Source organism: Pan paniscus, chromosome 2 (assembly GCF_029289425.2).
Source record: "Pan paniscus chromosome 2, NHGRI_mPanPan1-v2.0_pri, whole genome shotgun sequence".
NCBI lineage: Eukaryota > Metazoa > Chordata > Mammalia > Primates > Hominidae > Pan > Pan paniscus.
In genome coordinates, this window is record NC_085926.1 from 121,036,831 (window position 1) to 121,060,794 (window position 23,964).

The 23,964-nt window shown below is 49.5% G+C and overlaps 1 protein-coding gene across 1 annotated transcript in view; it reads left to right on the forward strand.

The window, feature by feature from the left end:
- PDIA5 (protein disulfide isomerase family A member 5) overlaps window positions 1–23,964 on the forward strand; it is a 95,011-nt gene that overhangs the window by 24,068 nt on the left and 46,979 nt on the right. Inside the window, exons 3-7 of the mRNA XM_003825208.5 lie at window positions 1,320–1,407; window positions 11,457–11,540; window positions 11,797–11,842; window positions 15,781–15,873; window positions 19,987–20,047. Of these exons, the coding sequence (XP_003825256.1) occupies window positions 1,320–1,407; window positions 11,457–11,540; window positions 11,797–11,842; window positions 15,781–15,873; window positions 19,987–20,047 (372 nt within the window). The remainder of the gene's footprint in view (window positions 1–1,319; window positions 1,408–11,456; window positions 11,541–11,796; window positions 11,843–15,780; window positions 15,874–19,986; window positions 20,048–23,964) is intronic.

Genomic DNA, 23,964 nt, shown 5'->3' on the forward strand with positions numbered 1-23,964 from the left:
GGCAGGGGGTACTTCATCTTGCTGTAGTTTATTTCTCCCCCTCCCCTGCTTCCCAGAACCCAGTCCCAGCAGTAGAACAATGGCTTTCCCCACTTCAGTGGCTCGCCCTCCTCCTGTCACCCTGGCCGTGGTTTCCTGGGAGTGCCTCCTCTGAGTGACTCCGTGCATGTCTCTTGAGCGATACTTTTGTTTGCTTCTGTGAAAGGCTCAGCATGCTCTGTATTCACAAACAGCTACCATTATCCACACTAGAAAAGGCGATCTGCGGAGGCACATAATTCAGACATCATTTCTGCTTGGCTTGGGGATGTATCATATGGTTTTTGGCGGGAGAAAGCAGCAGATCGCTCTCCCCACAAGTCTTTGTCTGGCAGGCCTTTCAAGTGAGCTCACAGGTGTCGCCTAGGAGAACGTGACTCAGGAGCCTGCTGGCCACAGGAATCAAACACTGGCCACAGCCACTTTGCAGTGGATCATTGCAGGCTGGCAGTGCTGAAATCCTGGCCACAGAGGCTCTGTCCCTAAGACCCTGCCCTCCCACAGTAGTATCCGGGTGCCTTGCCCTGACCCATCAGGATTGACACCTGCACCAATGAGAAAGTCTTCCTTTCTTGTGATCACTCCATCCTGTCCGAAGGCATGGTCCACATTCCTGCAATTGACCCCTGGAGGTGCTACCAGGACCAGCTCTTGCCCCGTGGCTTCTGGGGAAGTGGGCTGTTAAATGTGGCTTAGGTGTCTTTGGCATTGGCCCATCAGAGCCTAGTGTCACGTATAGACCTCATTTTATCATCAGGTTGTACTGAGCTCCTAGATGAGCGTGTGCTGCACAAGTAAAGGAAGGATCTGATCCCAGCTCTCGTCCGCTCCTAGGTGGGGCATCAGGACAGATGAACGTGGAGTCAGCAACATCATTCCCTGCTTTAGTTATAGGATTGTCATTGTTTATGGAATTGTCAAAATTTATCCCAGAAAGACATGAGTCGGAGACTTTACTGGCCTTGAGGATCTGGCTGAGAGATTCTTGGAATAGTAAGGTGTGAGGTGTGGATTAAGGCAGGGCGACTTGGGGGTTCTGTGTCCAAGAGGAAGGCCCCTGAGTATGGTGGGATCAGGGGTTTCTGAGAAGAGCCAGGACCATTCTTGCAGCACAGGCCCTGGCACTGTTGAATGCAGGGATGGGTGTTTTACCTGGTGCTCAGGACTTCTCCACCCCCTCTGGGATTGGTCTCCATCCTTCCTCACCCCTGAGGGAAGATAGCAGACATGACCCAGTGCCCTTGGGCACAGATGTTTAATTTTTTGTTTTTTTTTTACAGAGGCGGCAGCTGAAAATCATCTCAGGTTACTGTCCACAGTGGCCCAGGTGGTGAAAGGACAAGGGACCATCTGCTGGGTGGACTGTGGGTATGTGCTGGGGCCATGTGCCATGGTGGCTGCTGGGCAGGGGGGCACTTGGGGCTTTGATGGGTGGGGACAGGAACTGTCTCTTGATTAATAATCTGGGAGAGAGGATGCGATGGAAAGATTCCATCTAGTGATGCTTCGAGGTCACCTCTGGACTGGAAGAGTGGTGTCTGGCTTTCCACCCCTTTCTTCCCAGCCCAGCCCCATTTCTTCCCTTTTTCCGTAGAGCTTTCACTTTCTTCTATTTCCATGTGTTTCTTTCTTCTGTCTACCCAGAGGGAGGTGAGTGGCAGAGGGGGCCTTCCTGTCTTATAGAGGGTGGCCTTGATACCCCGAGAGGCAAGGTGATTTTCAAGGTTACCCAGTGGGTTTGCCGGTGGTGGGTCTGCAGCAAGAACCATGAGCTTTACCCCCAACCCAGGACATTACCACTAGACGCCTCTGCTGCCCACCATGCAAAGGTAGAATCAGTGGGTCAAGCTGTCTATGCCTCGGCTTCTGAGGGGGGCCCAGGCCTATAAAGGTCTTCTAAATCTTTAATGTAGCTATTATTGCCTGAGTCATAAGCCCTGTTACTACCCTGCAGGTTAAGCGAGCTTTTATGGCACCCACTCCAGTGTAATCCTCTTCCTCTTTAGTCTGAGTTCTAAATGGTTACTTTTCGAGTGAATTTTTGGGACACAACTGATTTATAAGTTGATGACCTCAAGTTTGTTCTGCCTGTGATTAGAGAGCATTGAAGGAGATTCATATTTTGACAAAGCACTGAGTGAAACTAGGATAATAAGTCTTAGCCAAGTGGTGTGTGCTGTAGAGGGTGTGTGTGTGTGTGTGTGTGTGTGTGTGTGTGGCCTCATACTTCCAGATTCATTCAGATACTAACTGAACAGAAAAGGTTGCTCACCAGGCAGTAGGTGAGATCTTAGCCATTGGTTAATTCTAGTTCATAGTTGGTCCAAAAGTGTGCTTGCCTTGACCAGCCGTGCTCCGTGTGACTGGCAAAGTAAAAAGCCTATTAAATGAAGACAAGGCACTTTGGAATTTCCATATCTGAAGATGACAGCAGTTCTGCCAAGCTGATGGAGGCTTATTGTAGGGAGTTCTTATGAGGCTTGTAGGTGGCAGAAATGGGCAGAGGAGCTTTGACTTAGTTGTTGTCTCCACCTGGGTCCATGTAACAGACATTACCGGGCATTTACTATGTGCTTTGAGAATACACAGATGGATAACTGCATCCTCAAGGAGCTCAGTGTGTGAGGAGAAGGCAGACACTTAGCCCAGCGATTGCAATATCAGGTGAATAGTGCCACAAACACAGACTATATGCATGGAGGGAAAGCCCCTCCATTCTTCCTGGAAAGGTTGAGAAAAGCTTCACAGAGGCGGTCGAGTTCACATTTGGTGCAAAGACCTCAGAGCACAATACCACGTGCTCACAGTGCCCTGGCTTTCCCTGCAGGCAGCCACCTATGGAGTGGGCCCCCAGAACTGCCTGTGGAGGTGAAAGGCCTGCTGCTGTCCCTGAGCGGCCTGGAAAACTTGCAGCGCAGGGTGCCTGAGTGAAATGGGGTCAGGAGTAGTGGGTGAAGACAGACTATGGAGATTCAACTTCAGGACTCAAGTTTGGAAACATGATGTCTAGAGTCAATAAAAGTGCCAATGAGAATATCCTGTGAATTTCGATGTGCTCAAATTAAAACTGGGGCAGGGAAGCACCTTGGAGCTTGAAAGAGTTAACCTTAAGACAGAAGGATGGACTATTCCATGTAGTTGCCTTGCTGTGTTGAATTTATTCCTGTAAGAGGAAATAGAAACTGAAATGTTAGATAGCTTTTAAAATAGTGTGGACAAGTAGGTGGATTATGGAGCCAAAGTAGATTAAGTTGGACTCAGGAATATCTGGGTGTGAGTTTGAAATTAGAGTCAGGGTGCAATCTTTCTGGAGTAGCCCAAGGTTCAGAACTCTGGGCTGTGGCCCATGTAGGCCACTCTAGGTGGCAGCTGTCACGAACCACTGTTAGAAAAGGAGATCTCCAAGAACCCAGCTCCTGCCCTCCAGTTCATTCACTCCTGCTCCTAGACTTCTAAACTTGCCTGTAATCAGGGCATGGGGAGCCCCCGTGTTAGCTCCACAGAGCCCTGCGTTGACAGCTCTCGCAGTTGTCCTAAGTGTGTCCAGTCCGTGTCTGTGGGTCTGTGAATGAGACACACCCAGGGATGGGCAGAAGTGGTGCTGGGAACTTTGCTTTCTGGTGCTGTCTGCCGAGGAGCGAGTAGGTGGCACGGGGCCATGCTACCTTCTTTATCCTTGTCACTGTGAAACAGCAGGTAGCCAGCCAGAGCTTGCCTCCCTCAAATGGGCCCTGCTGAGGCACCCATCTCTCATCCTTTCCAGCTCCACTTCCTGCCCTGCCCACGAAGGGTTGGTGGCTAGGATGGGGACAGGGCTTGGGGTTGGGGTGACCAGGAAGGTCAGGAGTGCACAGGCCACCCTGCTTTTCCCTTTAAAAGGCAGGTGAGGGGAACAGGGAGCATCTGGGGTGAGAGAAGAAACTGCTCCAGTGTTGAGGTGTCTTTGCAGGTGTGTGGAATAAGGGAGAAAGCCTTGGGCTTAGGAGGGGGCCCGGGCTGACTGCTAACTAGTTAGTTAGCTGCGCTGCTCACTAGCCCTGTGACACCGGGCAAGTCGGTCACTCTGACTGTTTCCTCAGCTGTGAAATGGGACAGTGATACGCGTTCTGCCTTCTTTCCAGGTCTGTGATAAGGATCGGGTAAATGAAAGTTCTTTATAAAATAGGAAATACAATTTAAATGTGAGACACCATTCTCCTAGTGTGGTTTTTCATCTAGACAAGTTTGTTCAGGAGAAAGCTGGACAGGGAGAAGTGGTATGCTTGTTCACTCAGCAACTGTTTACTGGGTGAGGATCCCTTGGTTCTTGTAAGGATGAATCTGAAGAAGGTTTTGGGCATGGGAGTGAGCCCCAGGCCACGGGTGTTTTGCTCTGACCCTTAAGAAGTACAGGGTGCAGGCTGGGCACAGTGGCTCACACCTATAATCCCAGCACTTTGGGAAGCCAAGGCAGGCGGATTACCTGAGGTCGGGAGTTTAAGACCAGCCTAACCAACATGGAGAAACCCCATCTCTACTAAAAATACAAAATTAGCTGGGTGTGGTGGTGCATGCCTGTAATCACAGCTACTTGGGAGGCTGAGGCAGGAGAATCACTTGAACCCAGGAGGTGGAGGTTGCGGTGAGCCGAGATCGTGCCATCACACTCCAGCTTGGGCTACAAGAGCAAAACTCTGTCTCAAAAAAAAAAAAAAAAAAAAGTACAGGGTGCAGTGCAGTGGAATCTGTAGGACTAAAAGTCAGAAGACCCAGCTTTGAGTCCAGGCTCTGACATCAAATAGCTGTGGGGCCTTTGGCAAGTCACTGCCCTTCTCTGGGCTTCAATGGAATCTTCTGGGAAATGTGGAGTTGAGTCTTCCAAGTTGCTCTCATCCCTAAATAGCCTGGTTCAGAAAATGCCGGAAGCTGCCAGGCTTGGTGTGTGTGTTATAAGTGTGGCGGTGGGCGTGTGCCTTCTAGTCTTTCAGGGGGGTCTTTTTGTGCCCCTCCCTCCCCATTCCCCATTTTGGAAGGGTGCCTATCCTTCTCTCTGAGGTCCTCTCCTGTCTCCTCCTTTTCTCTCCCCTTATTAGGTTTCTATTCCCTTTTCCCAATCCTGAGTCCAGGACTCCCCCTGCACCGCCCCATTGCATGGCCCTTTTTGTTTTTGAGACGGGGTCTCACTCTGTTGCCCAGGCTGCAGTGCAGTGTCACAATCTCGGTTCATTGCAGACTTGACCTCCTGGGCTGAAGCCATCCTCCCAGCTCAGCCTCCCCAGTAGGCGCGTACCAGCATACTCAGCTAAGTTTTATATTTTTTTTGTAGAGACCAGGTTTTGCCATGTTGCCCAGGCTGGTCTTGGACTCCTGGGCTCAAGCAATTCACCTGCCTCGGCCTCCCAAAGTGCTGGGATTACAGACATGCGCCACCGTGCCCGGCCTGGCCTTCTTTTGGCCTCTTTTCCCCTTTCTCCTTTCTATATGGATATTTATTTTCCTTTTTTAAAAAAAATTTTTTGCTTTTCTGACTCTTCCTCCCTATTCCTCTATGTGCACCTACAGGAACACACAAACACTTCTCTGCTGGTTTTCTCCCCAGTCCAGGCCCTGTAACTTGTTGCTCTGGGGTGTCTGTAGGGCGTCTGACTTCTGTCTAGGGTTTTGTCAGCTTTCCTTCCCCCTCACTCCACTCTTGGCTTAGACCTCAACAGGCACGCTCAGTCTGGCTGGTGGTGGTTGTCCGGCTGTTAAGCGGGTTGTGTGTGCGGGAGTTGGTATTCCCCTCGTGCCCTGCCAGCTGGGCGCTGGGGCTCGGGCTTGGCGTGGAGTGCTGCTGTCTGGGAAGTTGAGCTGGAGCCAGCATGGAGCTGTGCCTGGTTTGCTAATTCCCGAGGCTGCGTCTCACAGGGGGCAAGGCTGTCCTATCAGGTGCTTGCTACTTTCTTTTCCTCGGGGCTTAAGGTCATTGCTTAACCACATCTGCTTTCTTTCCTGCTCTCCTCCCCATCTGCTTGATTTCTCTGGAGCAGTCACAGCTTCCCAGATGCAAGACTGGGGGCCTGCCAGAGCAAGCATAACATATTTTAAAGACTTATGTTTTCTCCTAAAAACTATTTGAATTTAGCATTTGCTCCTAAGCATGTTCAACATTACTTATCAGGGGGTAAAACAGACTCCCAGAAGAACTGTCGTGTTTATCTTGTGGCTTCAGATACCTTCCAGCACACCACCATGCACTTTTTGGAGTGACACATCCCCTTGAGGAGCAGACACTTAGAATTGCTGGGCTGGGAGGGCAGCGGAGGGGAGGCACCTTACATGTCTGCAGAGAAGCCATGTTCCTCTCTCTTTTTCCCACCACTCTTACTAACTGTACTGTGTAATCCAGACCCTGTGATGTATCTTCTTGAGGCACGTACCAAGGGAAACAGCCAACTCAGGGAGGAGCCCTGTTGTAGGGAATCCTTCCTTCAGAGGGTGCTACGTGACCACCACCACCTGTCCAAGTTCAAGGTTCAGCTCTTCCAGGACTTCTCTCTCATTGCCTCCTGCCTTGTATCCTCTAGCCACATTCTTTCACATCGTCCTTGGTACTTGGCATCAGGCAGTCACTCAGTATTTCTTGCTCAGCACTCACCCCTGCACCCCCTCCCCCCCCCGCCCATTTTCTTCATGTCCTTGAAGTGAGGGCACTTTCTAAGTCTCTTCTCCTACCTGTCCCCAGGGCATCACAGGTCCACCTGGCCAGAAGCTTGCCATGTTAGACCAGGGCCGGTGGGAGGAAGAGAGTTATCCCTTCTTTGATGGGGAAATGGAACTAGAGAGGCTGGGGTAGTCGTGGGCACAAAGTTAATGTTAAGGCAGGCATCAGCCTTCCTTCTGGTCTTCAGTGTAGTCTTTCTACCCCACCAGGAGGGGCTGAGCGTGGTCTGCCGTGGACATGAGAACCCCAACTGTGGCTGACTGAGGATCTGGTTGGGAGGTGAGGAGAGAAATGACAGGGGTTCGGAGGTTTTTTTGTCTCCATCTTTTGCCCCAGGTTCTGGCTCCTGGTTCATGTGTCAGGATATAAGGCAGCCTGTCTCCATGCTTTATTTAGTCTGACTTGACCCCGTAGAGAAATCAAGCTCCATTAAGCTTATGTGGATAACTCCGGCATTTTGCAGCTCAGGAAACTAAGGGTCCCGCCAGAGGTCGCTAATGGCAGAGCCAGATGTTGAAGCTGCCATTCTATGGGCTGTGGTACTTAGGCTGGACTTGTGAAAGACCTCAGACCCCCACCCCCTGACCCTGCCATCTCCCAGACCTTGTTTTTTCTCTTTCTTCCTGCTCTCATCCCCACTTTGATCCCTGGGCCTGACTCCCAGGAGTGTGCCTCGAGTCTCTTGGATAGTAATTACTGCACAGGAAAATCCAATAAACATAGCACTGTGTAACTGCAGCAGCCACTCCCGACTAGCAGCCAGCTGTCCCATGGCAGATTCAGACGAAAACACCCATGCCCATGTGTCTGTCTGGGTGTGGGGGTGTGGGGTGGGGAGGGAAGTGTGTACAGGCCTCTGCAATCTTTCCTTCCACATTCTCCATGGAAGAGAGCCAAGTGAGGTGGGGAGGGATAGGCTGGAGCAGATCAGTGGCCTTGATGCCTCATTCCTTGGAACAGTGGTGAGTAAATGGGCAGAGGGATGGCTGGTTCTTGCAGGACAGGGGCCGGGGAGTCAGGTGAGGGTCTTTGCATTGCCAGCCCTTTCTCCATGACCCATGGTGCATTCTCCATTCCCTCAATTCGAGCAAAGCATCTCGTTTTCCTGCTCACTGCTTTGTCTCCTTTCTCCCCTAGAACCTCAGTCATTGGCTGGGGGAGGGAGGTAGGCAGTAGATCAATTAATTGTACCTAATCTCTCAACTCAGATCCTTTTAAGTCTCTGAGCTTAGGTAATTTTCTCCCCTACTTGAACTCTTCTGATATTCATTGTCTGCACTGCACAATTAGTGTGTGCACACATGCTTGCACACACACACACACACACTACTCACACTTATACATTTTGAGAGACACAACTATGAGAAGGAGGGGAGCAGTGCTGAGAGAACATTGTCAGGAATTGTCACCTGGCAGGATTCCCGGAGCTCAATATACAGAGCCCAGAGATCCCAGAAAGCCAGAAATGCAGAGCCTCATCCCAGCAGCGGTAAGACAATATCATTCATTTCAGCCATTCAGCCATTCAGTCAGGTGATTTATAGAGTGCCTACTGTGTGCCAGCTGCTGTTGTACCACTGGGGAGATAGCTGTGCACAAAACCAAGCCCTTGGCTTCACGGAGCACATGTTTCTGATGGGGCAGGCAGTGGACAAGTTGGTCAGATGTTGATAAGCGCGGTGGAGAGGAAGACAACAGGGGAGGGGAGATTGGGAGTGCTGGAGCCAGTGGCCCTTTGGTTTGTGCCAGAAGTGTGCTCAGACGGGACAGGAAGCCTCCTCCCCACTCACCCCTCAGGGAGAGAGAGAGTGCAGGGGATGGGGAGAGGAGAGAATCCTTAGGAATGTTACATAACCTAACAAAGAAGGTGGCACAGAGTCTGCAGTGAGGGCTCGTGGGGCGCTTGCTTAGGTGGAGTGAGGCAGGAGGCTGTGCACTGGGCTGAACCTTGGAGGCCACACTGAAGAACATGCAGGGGTGCCTCTGTGCCCCCAGCTCTACCAGCCAACTTAGTTGGTTTGGAGTCTTGGTCCTAAGCCTTGCCTGGGCCCTCAGGGAACCTAAGACTGCTGTCGTGGAACTTTTCCGTGGAGGGGTTTCCCACAGAGTGGACCAGGATTGGCGTGGAAATGAACCAAGCCCCTGTTTCCTCCCTCTGCTTTGTGATAGTCACAGGCAGAGGCTGCCAGCCAGGCTTGGTGGAAGAGAGAGGAGCATGGGGTGGGGATTCTCCTGTCCAGTTGCTGCCTTGCAGCGTCTGAGCCCCCAGGCAGGAACTGCAGTGTGAACAGAGAGGCGATGAGCAAGCCCTTCGCAGCTGCCGGTGTCAGGATGGGGCTGATGGAGCTGAGGGAGGCCATGCACATCCCATCCCAGCCTTGGCCCCTGCCCCAGCTGCTGTTTGTTGTTGCAGTTGGGTGGATGGTAGGTGGTCACAGAAACAGTGGAGCACAGCAGAACAAAGGCCAGCGAGGAAGGTGCCAAGTGAGTGGTTGTGAACATCCTGAGTTGAGCCCTGTGTCCCAGGGAATTAACTCAAACAGGGAAAGGGCACCTCGTTCGCAGTTGTTCTCAAACAGACCCACCACCTGTCCATGCAGCTTCACCACAGAGTCCCTGCGGGATGGGGCACACCTGAACTGTAATAGCGGTCGTCAGAAGAGGCATGCGTGGACCTCAGAGGGATTAAGGATAAGAAAGTTTTCAGCGGGTGCCCTGGGCTGCCTTCTCCATTTGGAGAGCCCACTCCCAGCTTGCCCCTTCTCTCTGGACTCTATCCTAAAATGTCCTTGCCACCTTGGGGGAGGAACTATTGCAGTGTCATTAGCCTTTCCTCTCTGGATTCCTCATGCATTTCATGAGTCCCCACTGTTTGCCAGGCCCATGGCTGGAAGCTGCAGTGGCTGCAGTGATGGCTAGACAGCTGGGACTAGTAGGGAGGAAACCCCTGGGCCTGGGGGAGGAAGGGGGCAGGGAGACACTCCTCCTCTCTGACCACCACACACCTCTCCAGTAAGACATGCTTCTTGAGTTGCAAATTGCATCTTTACACTTAAAATGAGGTCCTGCGTTTTTTACATGTCCACTGATGAGTGTTGCTTTTAGAATTGAGCTGAGTGGTTTAATTAGTCCATCTGTTCTGGGCTGGTGCACAGCTGTGTGAAGCTGATGGCTGTTGGTGGAGGTGAGGCATGTAAGCAACTGGGGGATACAGCGCCTTGCCTCAGGTGGCTGTCGTACCTGTCCCAACAAAGTTCCCCAAAAGATGACTCCAGTTGTGTAGTCAGTGGTGACCAGTGGGCATTGGGTAGCCGAGATGCCCTTACTGAGTCCTTTCAGGGCTGGGGAGATGGCCCCCAGGTAACAAGAGCTCTCTGACTGGCTGAGTGCAGGCAGGATGGGGAAGCTGTTGAGAACAGGTCAGGTCTCTAAGGGACTGGTTTAGGGCACAGGGGAGCCAAACCTTGTGGAGGTAGGGGAGAAGAACATGAGCCAGTGAAGGAGCTAGTCTAATGCAGTGAGTGGTTTCCAAACTTGAGCACACATCAGAATCACCTAGAAGGTTGTTCAAACGCAATTGCTCAGGTATCCCCAGGGTTTCTAATTTAGTAGGTCTGGGATGGGGCTGATAATTTGCATTTCCAACAGGTTCCTGGATGATGCTGGTGCCACTGATTCAGGGACCACACATTGAAATCCATTTTTCTAACAGGCAGGGCACCAAGATGAGATGAGGTTGTGCATGAGTGCTTTGTAAACAGGGAATGGCACCTGACAGGCATTTCTTATTGGAAGAGAGTGTAATATCCCAGATGCCAAGGGAGGGGCTCCTTTAACCACAGCCTGGCCCTTTCTCCTTTTGCCTTTTGTCAATACCTGGCCAGATTTCATAACTTCTTCAACATGGTAGCATGTTTTCCTCTTACCTTGGTCACATAGTATATAGCAGATAGCCTATGTCAGAGCTCCAAAAACAAAAATCTTGCTTGTCCACCCCCAACAGAGATTCCAAATTGATAATCAGGGGAAGGCCAGGGCATCCATCTTTTTAAAAACTTGCCTCATAATTTTAAAGAACGGCCAGGATTGGAGTTTATTTTCTTGTTACCATGGGCTGTCCACCCCCTAAGCTTCTGGGTCACCTCCTTTGTCTGGACCTGTCTGTGTTGCCACCCACAAGTTGTGACACACATGCTCCTGTCTGCTTTTCCCTTTCCTTTCCTTTCTTTCTTGCTTTTTTTTTTTTTTTTTTTTGAGATGGAGTCTTTCTGTTGCTCAGGCTGGAGTGCAGTGGCATGATCTTGGCTCACTGCAACCTCTGCCTCCTAGGTTCAAGCAATTCTCCTGCCTCAGCCTCCTGAGTAGCTGGGATTACAGGCACGTGCCACCACACCTGGCTAATTTTTGTATTTTTAGTAGAGACGGGGTTTCACCATGTTGGCCAGGCTGGTCTCAAACTCCTGACCTCAGGTGATCTGCCTGCCTTGGCCTCCCAAAGTGCTGGGATTATAGGCATGAGCCCCCACGCCCAGCCTCTGTCTTTCTTGATCAGCCCCTAGCCTGCTAGTTAGTCTCCACCCTCTAGTTCTCACAGCCCATCTATAGTAAGGCCCTCATCTGCTATTGAGAATTCCAAGTTACCTGACTTATTTCTTAGGACACCAGCAGATTTTGCTGTCAACACCTTTGTGAGGACTTCAGGTAATAAATGGTTCCCAACATTTGTGTCTTCCAGTGATGCAGAGAGTAGAAAATTGTGCAAGAAGATGAAAGTTGACCTGAGCCCGAAGGACAAAAAGGTCGAATTATTCCATTACCAGTAAGTACACATGGGCATTTCCAATTTCCAAGTAAGTGCCAAATGCTTTCATTGGTATTTTCAGCGAACAGCAATTTTTAGTTAGATTAATTTTATTTCAGAATGGTTTTCTTCCTGTGTTTACAATTATTTCTTTTAAAAAAAAATCCTGAACTCCATTCAAAAGCTGAATCTTATTAAGATGCTGCAGGAAACCAAAGGTATGTATCTTCACAACCATTCTTAAAGTTAACACATTTTTCTCCTCATTTGACAGGGATGGTGCATTTCATACTGAATATAACCGAGCTGTGACATTTAAGGTAAATTTACCTCCCTTGTTCTCAGCAGAGGTGGAGTCTGAATGGACGCCCAAAGTCTGGCAGGTTTTCTCTCTGAGAAAAGAAAGGGCAGATTGCACAAATAGCTCTTCTAAATGACCTGAGAGATTCTTATCTCTAGAGCATATGTCAGCAGAATATGTGGAAAAGTTTGTAGCTCTTAACATAACAGATTGACCCAGCTTTGGAAATAGGTTTGTGAATGTATCAGCAGTTGTCCAGTAAGGCAGGTGATGTCACCTCTCTCTTTGCCAAAGGCCTGGGCCTCATTTCGTTGTAGCTTCAAAGTCCTCCCCTCATCTCTGTGGTAGTGGCCACCCTCAGGCTGGATGCCCAGGTTAGCACAGGGTATCACACATGGGCTGGTTGACACCTTTGGGCTGATGCAGCTTGTTCCAGATGAGATATGGGTATCATTGAGGAGTTCCCTGCTATCAATCCAATTTAGAAGTAGATGGAAAAGCATAAATGGAAAGAAATATGAGATCCTGTAATCTATACATGCTTTGTAATCACAAAGCGGCTGCCCCAGCCCTTAGTCCTCCTGAACTGCAACTCTCCTCCTTCAGGGTCAGGATTCCCTTCCTCCAGCCTGTCTTCTGCTTTCTGGTCCTGCGTTGGCTGAAGCCATATATTTCTCCTGGTCCTGACGTGTTTGAACTCACTTCCTAACCCTCCTGTTTCCCACACTGGGTTGGACCCTGTGCTCCTGTCTCTTCATCTGTCCCTCTTTCTCCATCTGTGTCTCTTCCATTTTTCCTATCTGTCCATCTGTCTGTGCAGCTGTCAGTGTCCCTCTCCCTCTGCCCTTCCTTCTCCCTCTGTCTCTCCCCACCATCTCTCCAGGTCATTCTTGCTTATCCACTAACACTCATTCTTTTTTTAAATTGCTACAGCGTTCACCTTATATAGGGACTCAGCCTGATTACTCATCACCTTAACACCTACTTAGACACTTAGAAAGTTCTTCCAACTAGAGTTGCTCAGCCCTTCTTATTCTATGTTAAGACGTCAACCGAAGTTGTTGGAGAGAACACATGTTCCCCAGGAACAAGATTTAGTTGGGTGGGTTGGGGGAAGTGCTTATGCAATGATGGAAAGAGGGCTGGAGTTTTGTTTTGTTATTGAAGGCTGTGTATATTTTATGTTTAACCGGGACCTCTGAGGAATCTGTCTTGGGTTTATGGAGCAGGGAGTTCTGAGCGGCTACTCATAACTGTGGTAGCAGAGAAGAAGCAAGGAGCCCAGGCGGCCCCAGCATGCCACTGGGTGTCTGGGTGGGAGAGGCAGAATCCTGGCTTCGCCCCACTTCTTACAAAGACCAGACGTGTGAGGTCAGCGTTCTCTTGACCTTCCCGTGATTTAGGCATCAACAAGGTGAAGAAGTGGCTGAGCATCGTACGGGGCCAGAGTCTTCAGTTTCAGTTGGAGAGAGGGCACTCTTAGTCCCAGCATCCCCAAGCAGGACTGGGGCAGAATCCCTGGAGTTCTCCAGGGCAGAGGGAAGGGGACAGGACAGTTCCCTGACTGCTGATGGCTTCTGCTTTTTCAGCTTAAGACAGCTGAGATCAGAGCCCACCTCAGTCACTAATTAACTTTCCATTCAGGGTTTCTCCTAGGACCCTGACTCCAGAGAGATGGAGGACCCCCCCGACAGGAGGGGCCCATCACCTGCAGGCCCATGTTCTGGCTGTGGTTTTTGTCAACCCGCATGGTTGGGCAGAAGCCTGGTCACAGATGCTGTGCCACGGCACCTAGAGAGGTCATAGGCCAGTTAAGTGAGAACTTATCTCCCCACTGGCAAAGAATAGGAAACTCGAAGTGGGGAATGTCCCCTTTAAGCTGCCCTTTCCTTGTTAGCACATACTCCCCAAATCCTTACTATAGAAGTGGTAAGGGCCAGAGGTGCCTGGCAGTCTGGATTCAGATGACTCACTGATGACCTCAGGGCCCAGTAGCTGTGAGCCAGGATTACAGCTGTGAAGGCCAGATGTGGTGTCAGACAGTGCCTGGGACTCAGAGCACCCAGAATAGGACAGTTGAGGGTGCTGCTCCCTGCAGACTTTTGCCCTGAGGTCTTGTCCAGTTAGATCAACTCGGAGAGAACCTATGGGTGGGGTTATTCAGCTTCAGTTAAATGAGAATAATCCTCACCTGAAAAACAAGGTTGTGTGTACGAACATGTCAGTTGTTACGTTAAAAGGTCATTTATCTCCTTTTTCCATCCACTGCTATCTTTTTTTCTTGATGCTGAGGTGGAGAAGGGGGAGGAGGGCTGGGCGTGGGGCCAGGACCCCCCCAGAGCAAGCAGTTCCTAACTTGTTCTGGAGTCCTGATCCCACTGAGCACCTACTGAACTCCAGACCTTGTCCCTGAAAGCGTGTGTGCATACAAATCAAAGTCAATGTTTTCACATGAGTCTGGGGCTTCACCGACTCCTAAAGTCCCTTGTGCACCCTAGATTAAGAACCCCTGCACCGGGTATTTCTGGAACCCCGGGCAGGTGGGTGCCTACCAGCATCTTTCTCACATGGCCTGGTGGACAGGTGCCTCTGCAGCTGTGGGTGAGTGTGGGTGTCGGGAAGACCCTGCCAATTCCATAGTTCCTTATGTTGTCATGGCAAAGCCTTGACAAGGGACTGAGAAAGGGTGGATCCGCCTTTAGCTGTGGCAGAAATGGCTGTTCTTTTGCCAGGAGGCGTTTCACAGCTCCACTTGGACAGGCAGGAAGCACTACCTGAATGAAATCCTATGAAGTCTTGGCTGTCTCCCATTCTCCCGTAGTAGTTCTTTCCAAATAGAGTTTCCAGCAATAATAAGGTCCTCTCCGTGTGTGACTGGTGGATGGGCTGAATGCACACCCTTACTATTATAGAAGGGCACTTCCCTTTCTCATCTCAGGCCACACACACGCACACACACACACACACACACATACACTCTCAGTTCAGCATCTGCTTGCTGGAGCGTGGTCAAAGTTGACAGAAGTAACAGAATCTGGCTGGGGTCTGGTTCCTGATCCTGGCTCTCAGACTTTGAGCACCATCTCTGAGTGACTGAAGAGAAAGGGAATGCTGCTTCTGCCCTGGACCAGTGAGAGTGGCAAAGGATACAGAGGAGGGTGGAAGGACAGTGCCGCTCTTCCCTGCCCCTGTGCATCTTCCCCACAGGGAGTGGAGATTTGAGTCATTGTACACATAACAAAGGCCAGCGAAGCCCTTTATCTGTAAGAACTTTGTCAGATCTTCAACCCAGGCAGTCTAGAAGAGGGGCCCCAGGATGAGAAGTATAGCAACAAGGGTGAGGCCACATTGGTGCCCACCCTGCCCTGGGGGCTTCCCAGCCTGGACCTCACTCATTCATATACAGCAGAGGATAATCAGGATTTAATCCACTCCAAAACCAGTTTAGATCATGAAATACCAAGCAGGTCATAAGTAGGTATGATGATCTGCTTATGGGATGACAGTTTTAGTGGCTGCAGGAATGTGGAAATGTCTCCTTTGGACAAGACTGAGACCATTATTCCATTAGTCAGAAAGACTTCTTGGAGGAGATGAGATTTAGTAGAAGCACTAGTATGTCTCTGGTTTGAATAAGCCAACTCATTGTCTCAAATTTTCTCTTTTTTGTCCATGAAGATGCATAGTAGGCATGGACCACCTGGCTGGAGTGAGCAAGGTGTCTTGTGATTGAAAAAGCCCGATGGGAGTGGTGGAGGTGCATTTTTGGGCACTTATCCATGATGTCAGTGGACAGCGGAAATAACACACCCTCCAAGCTTATGCCACATGCAGTCCTGAGCTCAGCAGCTGGTGTGACCAGGTCTCCAGGCAGGGAAAGAGGACAGGTTCCTGATTCCCCCACCTCCCTCTTTTCAGGGCTAAAATGCATTTTCTCTTCTCTTTTTTTTCCCTCAGTCCATAGTGGCCTTTTTGAAGGATCCAAAAGGGCCCCCACTGTGGGAGGAAGATCCTGGAGCCAAAGATGTTGTCCACCTTGACAGTGAAAAGGTAATGTATTCCCCGTCAGTTCTGATGGATGCTGGAAGCTTCCCTGGTACCAGGGCCTCCCAAGGAAAGGAGCCCAACGAACTGAGAAATGGGACTATTCCAGGATCACTTGTACTTTTCCTCTAGGGAAGCTAGGCCAGGACCCTAATATTTGACTCCCCTTCCCAGCTCCATGTTGTAACCAGCGGCGATCACAGGTTGCCTGAGAATTTTCTCCATTCTTCACCTTCCTTATTTAATGCATTTGAACACGTTTAGATTTTCCATACATTAATGTAGATTTAAATGTTCTCTCCCTATTGTGTAATCCAGATGTTGTTAGGATTGGCTTTACATCTTGTTTTTTTGTTTTTGTTTTGTTTTTTTAAAGAATAACCTTAGAGATTTGGGTTAGATTTCCAGAGACTTGAGGCAGATCTCTACAATTCTTGGTCATTCTATAGCTTTCAACCAATTATTTACCCTCTTATGCTTCAATTTCCAAATTTGGCCAGGGGTGGAGGTAGAAGGGTAGATCTAGATTATGGTGTTTATTAGTTCTTAAGTATTTAACAAAAGCTATGACAGGCCGGTTGTGGTAGCGGGTGCCTGTGGTCCCAGCTACTCAGGAGGCCGAGGCAGGAGGATCGCTTGAGCCCAGGAGTTCAAGGGTAGCCTGGTCAACATAGTGAGACCCCATCTCTAAAAAAATAAAGAATGCAAAAGCTGTGACACACATTGCCCCTCCATCCACAGCCTGCCCACCTGACCTGAATGTGCATCTTTAGCCATGTGCATCCGTGTTTGTATGATGCCTTCACTTGGGATGGGCAAGAACTTCTCTGTGATAGTCCAGATGGTCTGTGAGGCAAGCAGTGCTTTTTGTAGGTAGAGGGAGAGGGTTCATTCCTATCTCAATAAAATAAAACATAGCTTTCATCTTTCTCTTCCTTCTCTCCCCTTTCCTTTAAAATTGTTGACTTTTTTTGTTTTTAGAGACAGGATCTCGCTCTGTCACCCAGGCTGGAGGAGTACAGTGTTGTGATCATAGCTCACTGTAACCTTGAATTCCTGGGCTCAAGCAATCCTGCTTCGACCTCCTAAGTAAGTGGGACTACAGGCACATGCCACCATGCCTGGCTAGTTTTTAAATTTTTTGTAGTGATGGGCTATCACTGTTGCCCAAGCTGGTCTTGAGCACCTAGCCTCAAGCAATCCTCCTGCCTCAGCCTCCCAAAGTGCTGGGATTACGGACAGGGGCCTCTGTAACTTGCCTATTGACTGTACTCTTAATGCTTGTTGGCCCAGAAGAAAATGATGCCTTTTTTTAACCTTCTGGAGGAAGGTAAAATATGTCATCATTGTGAGCCAACCTAGTGGATCAGTGGTGATTCAAATTAAGGACTGGGCACAACATTCTCTGGGATACAAAGAGCCAGTATTGTCATCTTGAAGATGTCTTTTTTTTTTTTTTTTTTTTTGAGACAGAGTCTTACTTTGTCACCCAGGCTGGAGTGCAGTAGCGTGATCTTGGCTTACTGCAGCCTCTGCCTCTGGGGTTCAAGCGATTCTCATACCTTGGCCTCCTGAGTAGCTGGGATTACAGGTGTGTGCCACCATGCCTGCTTAATTTTTGTACTTTAGTAGACATGGGTTTTCACCATGTTGGTCAGGCTGGTCTTGAACTCCTGACCTCAAGTGATCCACCCGCCTCGGCCTCCCAAAGTACTGAGATTACAGGCGTGAGCCACTGTGCCTGGCCTTAAAGATGTCTTTTTAAAAAGCATGTGGGTCCGGCACGGTGGCTCACGCCTGTAATCCCAGCACTTTGGGAGGCCGAGGCGGGTGGATCACAAGGTCAGGAGTTTGAGACCAGCCTGGCCAACATGGTGAAACTCCGTCTCTACAAAAGATAAAAAAATTAGCCAGGCATGGTGGCACGTGCCTGTAATCCCAGCTACTCGGGAGACTGAGGCAGGAGAATTGCTTGAATCTGGGAGGCAGAGGTTGCAGTGAGCCGAGATCATGCCATTGCACTCCAGCCTGGGTGACAGGGCGAGACTCCTTCTCAAAAAAAAAAAAAAAAAAGCATGTGGGGGCAGGGAAAGAGGGGCAAGTGCCAGGAGAGAGTGGCACATGTGCCTAGACCCATGGAAATACAAACAGCCTAAACGGAGTGCTGCTCCTGTAATGATGAATGTTGATAGCTTCTCTGGAAAGTGATTGCCTGGTGCCTTCCTCCCCCAGATACAATGTCCTGACCTTCCTAAGGTTGTTCTTCTGTAACTGTAGGAATATCAAGCGGAAATATTTCTTTCACACCTGTAGGGAATCCTCTTGTTCTGCTTTGTGCTCTTTTCTCTCCTATGGAAATAAGAAGTATAGCTGGTTCTCTGCTAATAGAATGTCCACATAAATAATAAAAAGTTCCAAATTCAAGTTTGAATTGCTGATTCAATTTGTAGGCTTGGAATTTCATACTTTGTGAAGGTAATTAAGCATCTTTGAATGTAATATCTGTTACTACTCAGGGTATGAAACCAAATTGCTATAGGCTCAATAAAAATCTCTTCTCAGGTCTTTTACTAGCTTTTATCTCCAGAAATCCCAGAAGACAATTTTAGAAGTGTTTGCATCCTGTACCCCTAGTTAGGGTTAAATATCTTGGTTATTAATTTTGTTTGGAAATTACAAACAAAATTTGTTTGAAAATTAGTGCCTTAATGCTCTCTCTAGTTACGTAAACAAAGGTAAACTTTTCCAGAATTTATTCTAGTGTTTTGGATATCCACAAAAATTTAATCTTTTTTTAATCTAACTGAAAAATTTTAAGTTAATGCACATTCATTGTTGAAAATTTAGAAAATGCACCTTCAGCAGAAAGACAAAAAAAATCACCTCATACCTTTACATTGAGAGAGATGCCTGCTGATATTTTTGTAGTCTTCCAGGCTTTCAAGATAATGTGTACGTGATGTTTTTACTCACAAAGATGTCATTACATTTTATGTGCTGTTTTGTAACTTGCTTCCCCCACCCTTTAGTGCACCGTGCACATCTGATTGTGACATTAAACACTCCTCTTTGTCAGTTTTAATGATGCAGTAGTATCCCATTGTGCGGGATGTGCCATCATTTATTTACCTAATGCCTTCTTGCTGCCAGAAAGCTGCATTTTGAAATTTTCTTATTTTCCTTATTATTCAAAAGAGAAAACCCTCTCATTTTCTTCTGTAAAATGTGGTTGAGCAGCTTACTTTAATCGAAATATGCTCTTATCATCGTGCTTCACTGCAGTCCTTGATAGAGTTGCTTTTTCCCATCCATCATTGGCTCTCATTGGAAGAAAAGTCTCTACCCTGTTCACACACTCAAGTCTTTACATGAGCACTGTGTGGCCATTTGTCTTTTTGCCTTTATTGTATGTATCTAACAAATCATTATGTATTGCTTAATAACATGCCCGGCACTGTTCTAAGGGTTTTACAAATCCATTTTGCCTGTAACCTCCTGGAGGGTGGAGCAGGCCCCCTCCTTCTGCCCTGTGTGCTCCGTGGACTCCTGGGGATAAGGATGGTGGTGGCAGAGCTGGAGCCTGGGGAGAGATTAGCAAGAGATTAGTGGGTATGGGTTAACCTGTCTTCCCACAGTGAGTGGATCCCCATCTGCCAAGTCAGGCACACATGAAAACAGCCACCCGCAGCACAACAAAACCGCTGTGTAAGTCACAGGAAGGGGCAGCCTATTCAACAGCCTCACGGGACAAAAACCGCTCTTTGCCATCTTTGAACTGTTCAGGTGGAGCTGAAAGGAAAGCCAGCAGCCTGGTCCTCAAGACTCCCTCTCACCAGGTGGCCAAAGCCATTTGTTATCTTGGGGCCTCAGTTTTCCCATCTGTAATACGTGAGGGTGGTCTCGAATAGATTATCTCTGAGGTTCTTCCAGCTCCTGGCCTGCCGCGGCTCTGCCCCCACCCGCAAATCAGCTGCCAGCGTGTGCTTTCTGAAGTGCTCACTCCCCCTCCCCTCCCCATCCCTACCCTTCACCCCGCTGTATGCAGGAGGGGCGGGGAGGGGGTTTCATCCTGTTACTGTGTTGTGTGCTAGCTGCTGGTATTCTCTTTTTGTGCCTCAGGACTTCAGACGGCTCCTGAAGAAGGAAGAGAAGCCGCTCCTGATCATGTTTTATGCCCCCTGTGAGTGAACTTTCTCCCTTGGGCCAGAGCTAGTTGTTTAGTCTCTTTGTGGGTGGGAGGCAGGTGGGGGTTGCGGGCAGGGTCTGAGGGACTAGCCTGGGTGCCTGGCTTAGAACGCTGAATCTCATCTCTCCATCTGCGCCTCTTTTCCTTCATCTTTGCCTTTTCATCTGGCTCCTCCCCTCCTGCTGTCTGCCCTGCATTCTGTCTCCAGTAGAATCTGTGTCCTTCTACCCTCTTTATCCAGAGCTTCACCCTGTTTGGTCACCTCCACCTTCCCCCACCATGTCCCGTTTCCTGCTGGTGGTGCCATGCCCCAGTGGCGGTCACCTTGTGGCTGTTCTGCCACCCCTCGGGCATGGCATCATGGTCCAGAGCCTGGCCCGCCTCTGGGGGCAGCAGCTTGTCTAGCTCTGGCTCCCGCATCCTCTGTTGGCATCCTCTGCAGGTGCCACCTGGGAGGAGCAGGGGACCAGGAGCAGAGAGAAACTGGTTCCAGGATTTGGGCTCAGTCCCTGTATGAGGCAGGAGGATGTGGGAAGTGGCAGGAGGATCTTTCAGATGACAGCCAGAACATGTGGGTTTGAATCCCAGCTGTGCCACTGCAAGCCGGGTGAGCTTGGCCAAGTCCTTCACCTCACTAGGTCTCAGTTTCCACATCTGTAAGAAAAGGGACTGGATCACAGCAGTGGCTTTCAAACTTTTTGACTGAATTTCACAGAATTAAAAATGTTTTATATTGCAACCAGTACTAGAAGTATATATAAATTATATGCAAATAAGCTGAAACAAAAGTTTCGCAAAACCACTCTTGCCCTTACTATTGCCATCTGTTGTTTACCAGATGTAATGCCCACTATTTTCTGTTCTGTTTTATTTAAAAAATTATTGGTTATACGTACTGCTTCATAACCCTCTGACAAAGGGTCAGCAAATTATGGCCCACGGGCCAGCTGCCTCTTTTTGTAAAGGTTTATTAGAACCCAGCCATGGCCATACATTGATGTGGTGTCCATGGGCGCTTGCGAGCTATACCAACAGAGTTGAGTCTTGTAACAGAGACGGCGTGGCCTGCAAAGCCTCAAATATTCACTGTCCGGGCACCTCCACAGTCTAATGGGTCCCAACCCACAGATTGAAAATAACCCTGGATTTGAGCCTGCCAAGGCCCTTTGTGCTGCACCTCTGTGAGCTGCATCGGCCCTTCACGAAGCCAGCAGTGTCAGTGTTTCCCTGAAGGCTGAGCAACAGAGGGGTTGTATATGATGCAAGGCAGGTGTGCCCAGGTGTGTGTGTGGCTCAGGAGGGTGTCATAGGCTCTGGTTTGTCATAGCAAACCAGAGTTCTGTTTGCTCATGAAAGCCCATCTCGAATCCCACTTCCTGAGAAGTTCTTTAAGCAAAGGCTCCTCCCATCTGTGCCCTGGGGATGACGCCCCCGAGCCGGATGCCCCTCTATGGCATTCTGGTGGTTCTGCCTGACTTGAGCCAGTAGCTTATTCGCCATGACAGCAGCCTTTCCCCAGCCCTATTCTTTTTTTTTTTTTTTTTTTTTTTTTTTTTTTTTAGTTTTGAGACAGAGCCTTGCTCTGTTGCCCAGGCTGGAGTGCAGCGGTGCCATCTCAGCTCACTGCAACCTCCGCCCCCTGGGTTCAAATGATTCTCCTGCCTCAGCTTCCCGAGTAGCTGGGACTATAGGTGCCCGCCATGATGCCTGGCTAATTTTTGTATATTTTTAGTAGAGATGGGGCTTCACCATGTTGCCCAGGCTGGTCTCAAACTCCTGACCTCAGGTGATCCGCCCGCCTCGGCTTCCCAAAGTGCTGGAATTACAGGCGTGAACCACCGTGCCCGTCCCCCCAAGCCCTGTTTTGATTGCTGGGTGTTCTCCAGCCCCAGCCTCCTCCCCAGGCCTCCTCGCTGGCCCCAGGGCTGTGCTTACCTTTGGGATGAGGCCCTGGTGTCTCACTTGCTGTAGATCCAGCTCTGCCCTGAATGGTAGCTACTTTAACCCTCGCTCCTTCTCTTTATTAATGTTCATTAGTTGGTTTCACCCCTTTTTGTTTCTTCTTGGAGGAATATTACTAACTACCCAGCTGTGAATTGCTTTAGGAATTATCCTGTCCACACAGCCCCTAGAGGATGGGCCTCCTTTGGTATATCTTAAAGCCCTTCGGGACTCAACACATTGGTTAAATGAAGCTGTAAAATGGAGTGTATATCAATATGCAGCGCGTGCCACAAGACGGCATCCGGGTGTAACCAGGCAGGTCTCAGTGTGATGCCATTAGTCATTTAGAAGTGGTGCACGGGCAGTTTGCGCCCATGTGCTGTGCCCTCTCCCGCCATGCACCCAGGCTGTGTGGCAGTGTGCCCATCCCACCCTTCACAACAGAGAGGTGAGCACAGTTATCATCTTTACAGAAGAGAAAGCTGGGGCAGGGGAAGTTAGGTACCTCACAGAGTCACAAAGCTTATTGGTGGTAGGGGAGGGAGGAGAAAACTCGGAGGTTAAGTTCAACTTTTGGTGGAGGGTCAGATCGGTTGCATTCCTAGGTCCCAAGGAACCTCGGGACCCTTTTTTTGATTATGCACGTGTGTATGATTTTTTACAAAATGAAACAAACTTGTGCTTTTAGCACACTAGTCTAATCAAGTCTCCATGGCATCATAATTCAGCTGATTCCTGGGATACACAGCAGTTCCCTAACTGGGACGTCTGTTAGGACTCTGTGACTCTTTGGTCACATGTTGGGTGAATGGGCCCAAAGGCAGTGAGAACCTTTGGTGGTGACAAGGAACCTGGCTCCCCAGGATCTACCGCTTATTCAGGAAATGTTTGCTCACTGAATTAATAAGAAAATAAAAAGGCTGACTACTCTGACTTTTGAGGTTTGAGAATGATAATTAGTCTTACCTCTCCCCCTGCCTCCCAGTGGAATCAGCTGGAAGATAAACTCAGGAATCACAGGGCCAGCCCTATTTTTGGTAAAGTTAAATTGGAAACTGGCTTGGCCTGTGGTTTCCTACTCTTCCTGCATCACCTCTCCCCAGCCAATAACTTCTCCACCCAGCACCACTGGCCCTGCCCACAGGGACAACTGGCCGACTTATCCTCTGTTTCAGGGTGTTGTTGCTGCAGGCTGCAAACAGGCAAAACAGGAAGAGAGAGGCCACACTGTGGAGACAGATAGTAAATAAAGTTCTTGATAGATGAATGTGGCCCAGTAGGTGTCAGACTCAAGTCACTGAGTGAAGAATGAGTGAAAGGCTGCAGGTGTCCCCCCTTATTTTCCCTCCTGGGGAGTGCAGCGACATCCTCTTCCCTCAGTGGAAGTGTTTCCCCCACCATGGACTGGGAAGCACCCCCCCCCCAAATCCTGGTGTTGGACTAAGATGTCTCTGCAGGCACTGAATGTTCCCCGGCTCTATCTAACACCTGCAGGGCACCTATCCCCACTGCACAGATAGGGAAGCCGAGGCTTGGAGAGCCCAGGCCACTTGCCCAAGATCACCCAGCCAGTGGGAGTTATGGGGAGATACAGACCTCGGTCTCAGCCTCGTTCTTCCCAGAGCTGAGCTCCTTCCTCTGCGCCATCTGCAGCCTCCTGTTTTCCACCCGGTGCATTTCCTCCTGAGCGTTGTTCCTGCTTCTGTTCTCCTCTTTCTGAATCCCCACAGTGGAAACAATGCCCCTGACAAGTGTCATATTCCTTCCGTCATGCCACTGATGGTGTTCGCACTGAGGTGGCAGGTCCTGAGGAGAGGTGCCTCTTATCTTCTGAGGGCAGATTCGGCGGGCTCGCGCTGCAGGCTGGCCTCGAAACAGCTCCTTTTCTCCTGCCAGGACTGATGGCAGAACTTAAGCCCAGGGTTCACATACTGGGGTGTGTGTGAGTCCATCTGTCAGACAGGAAT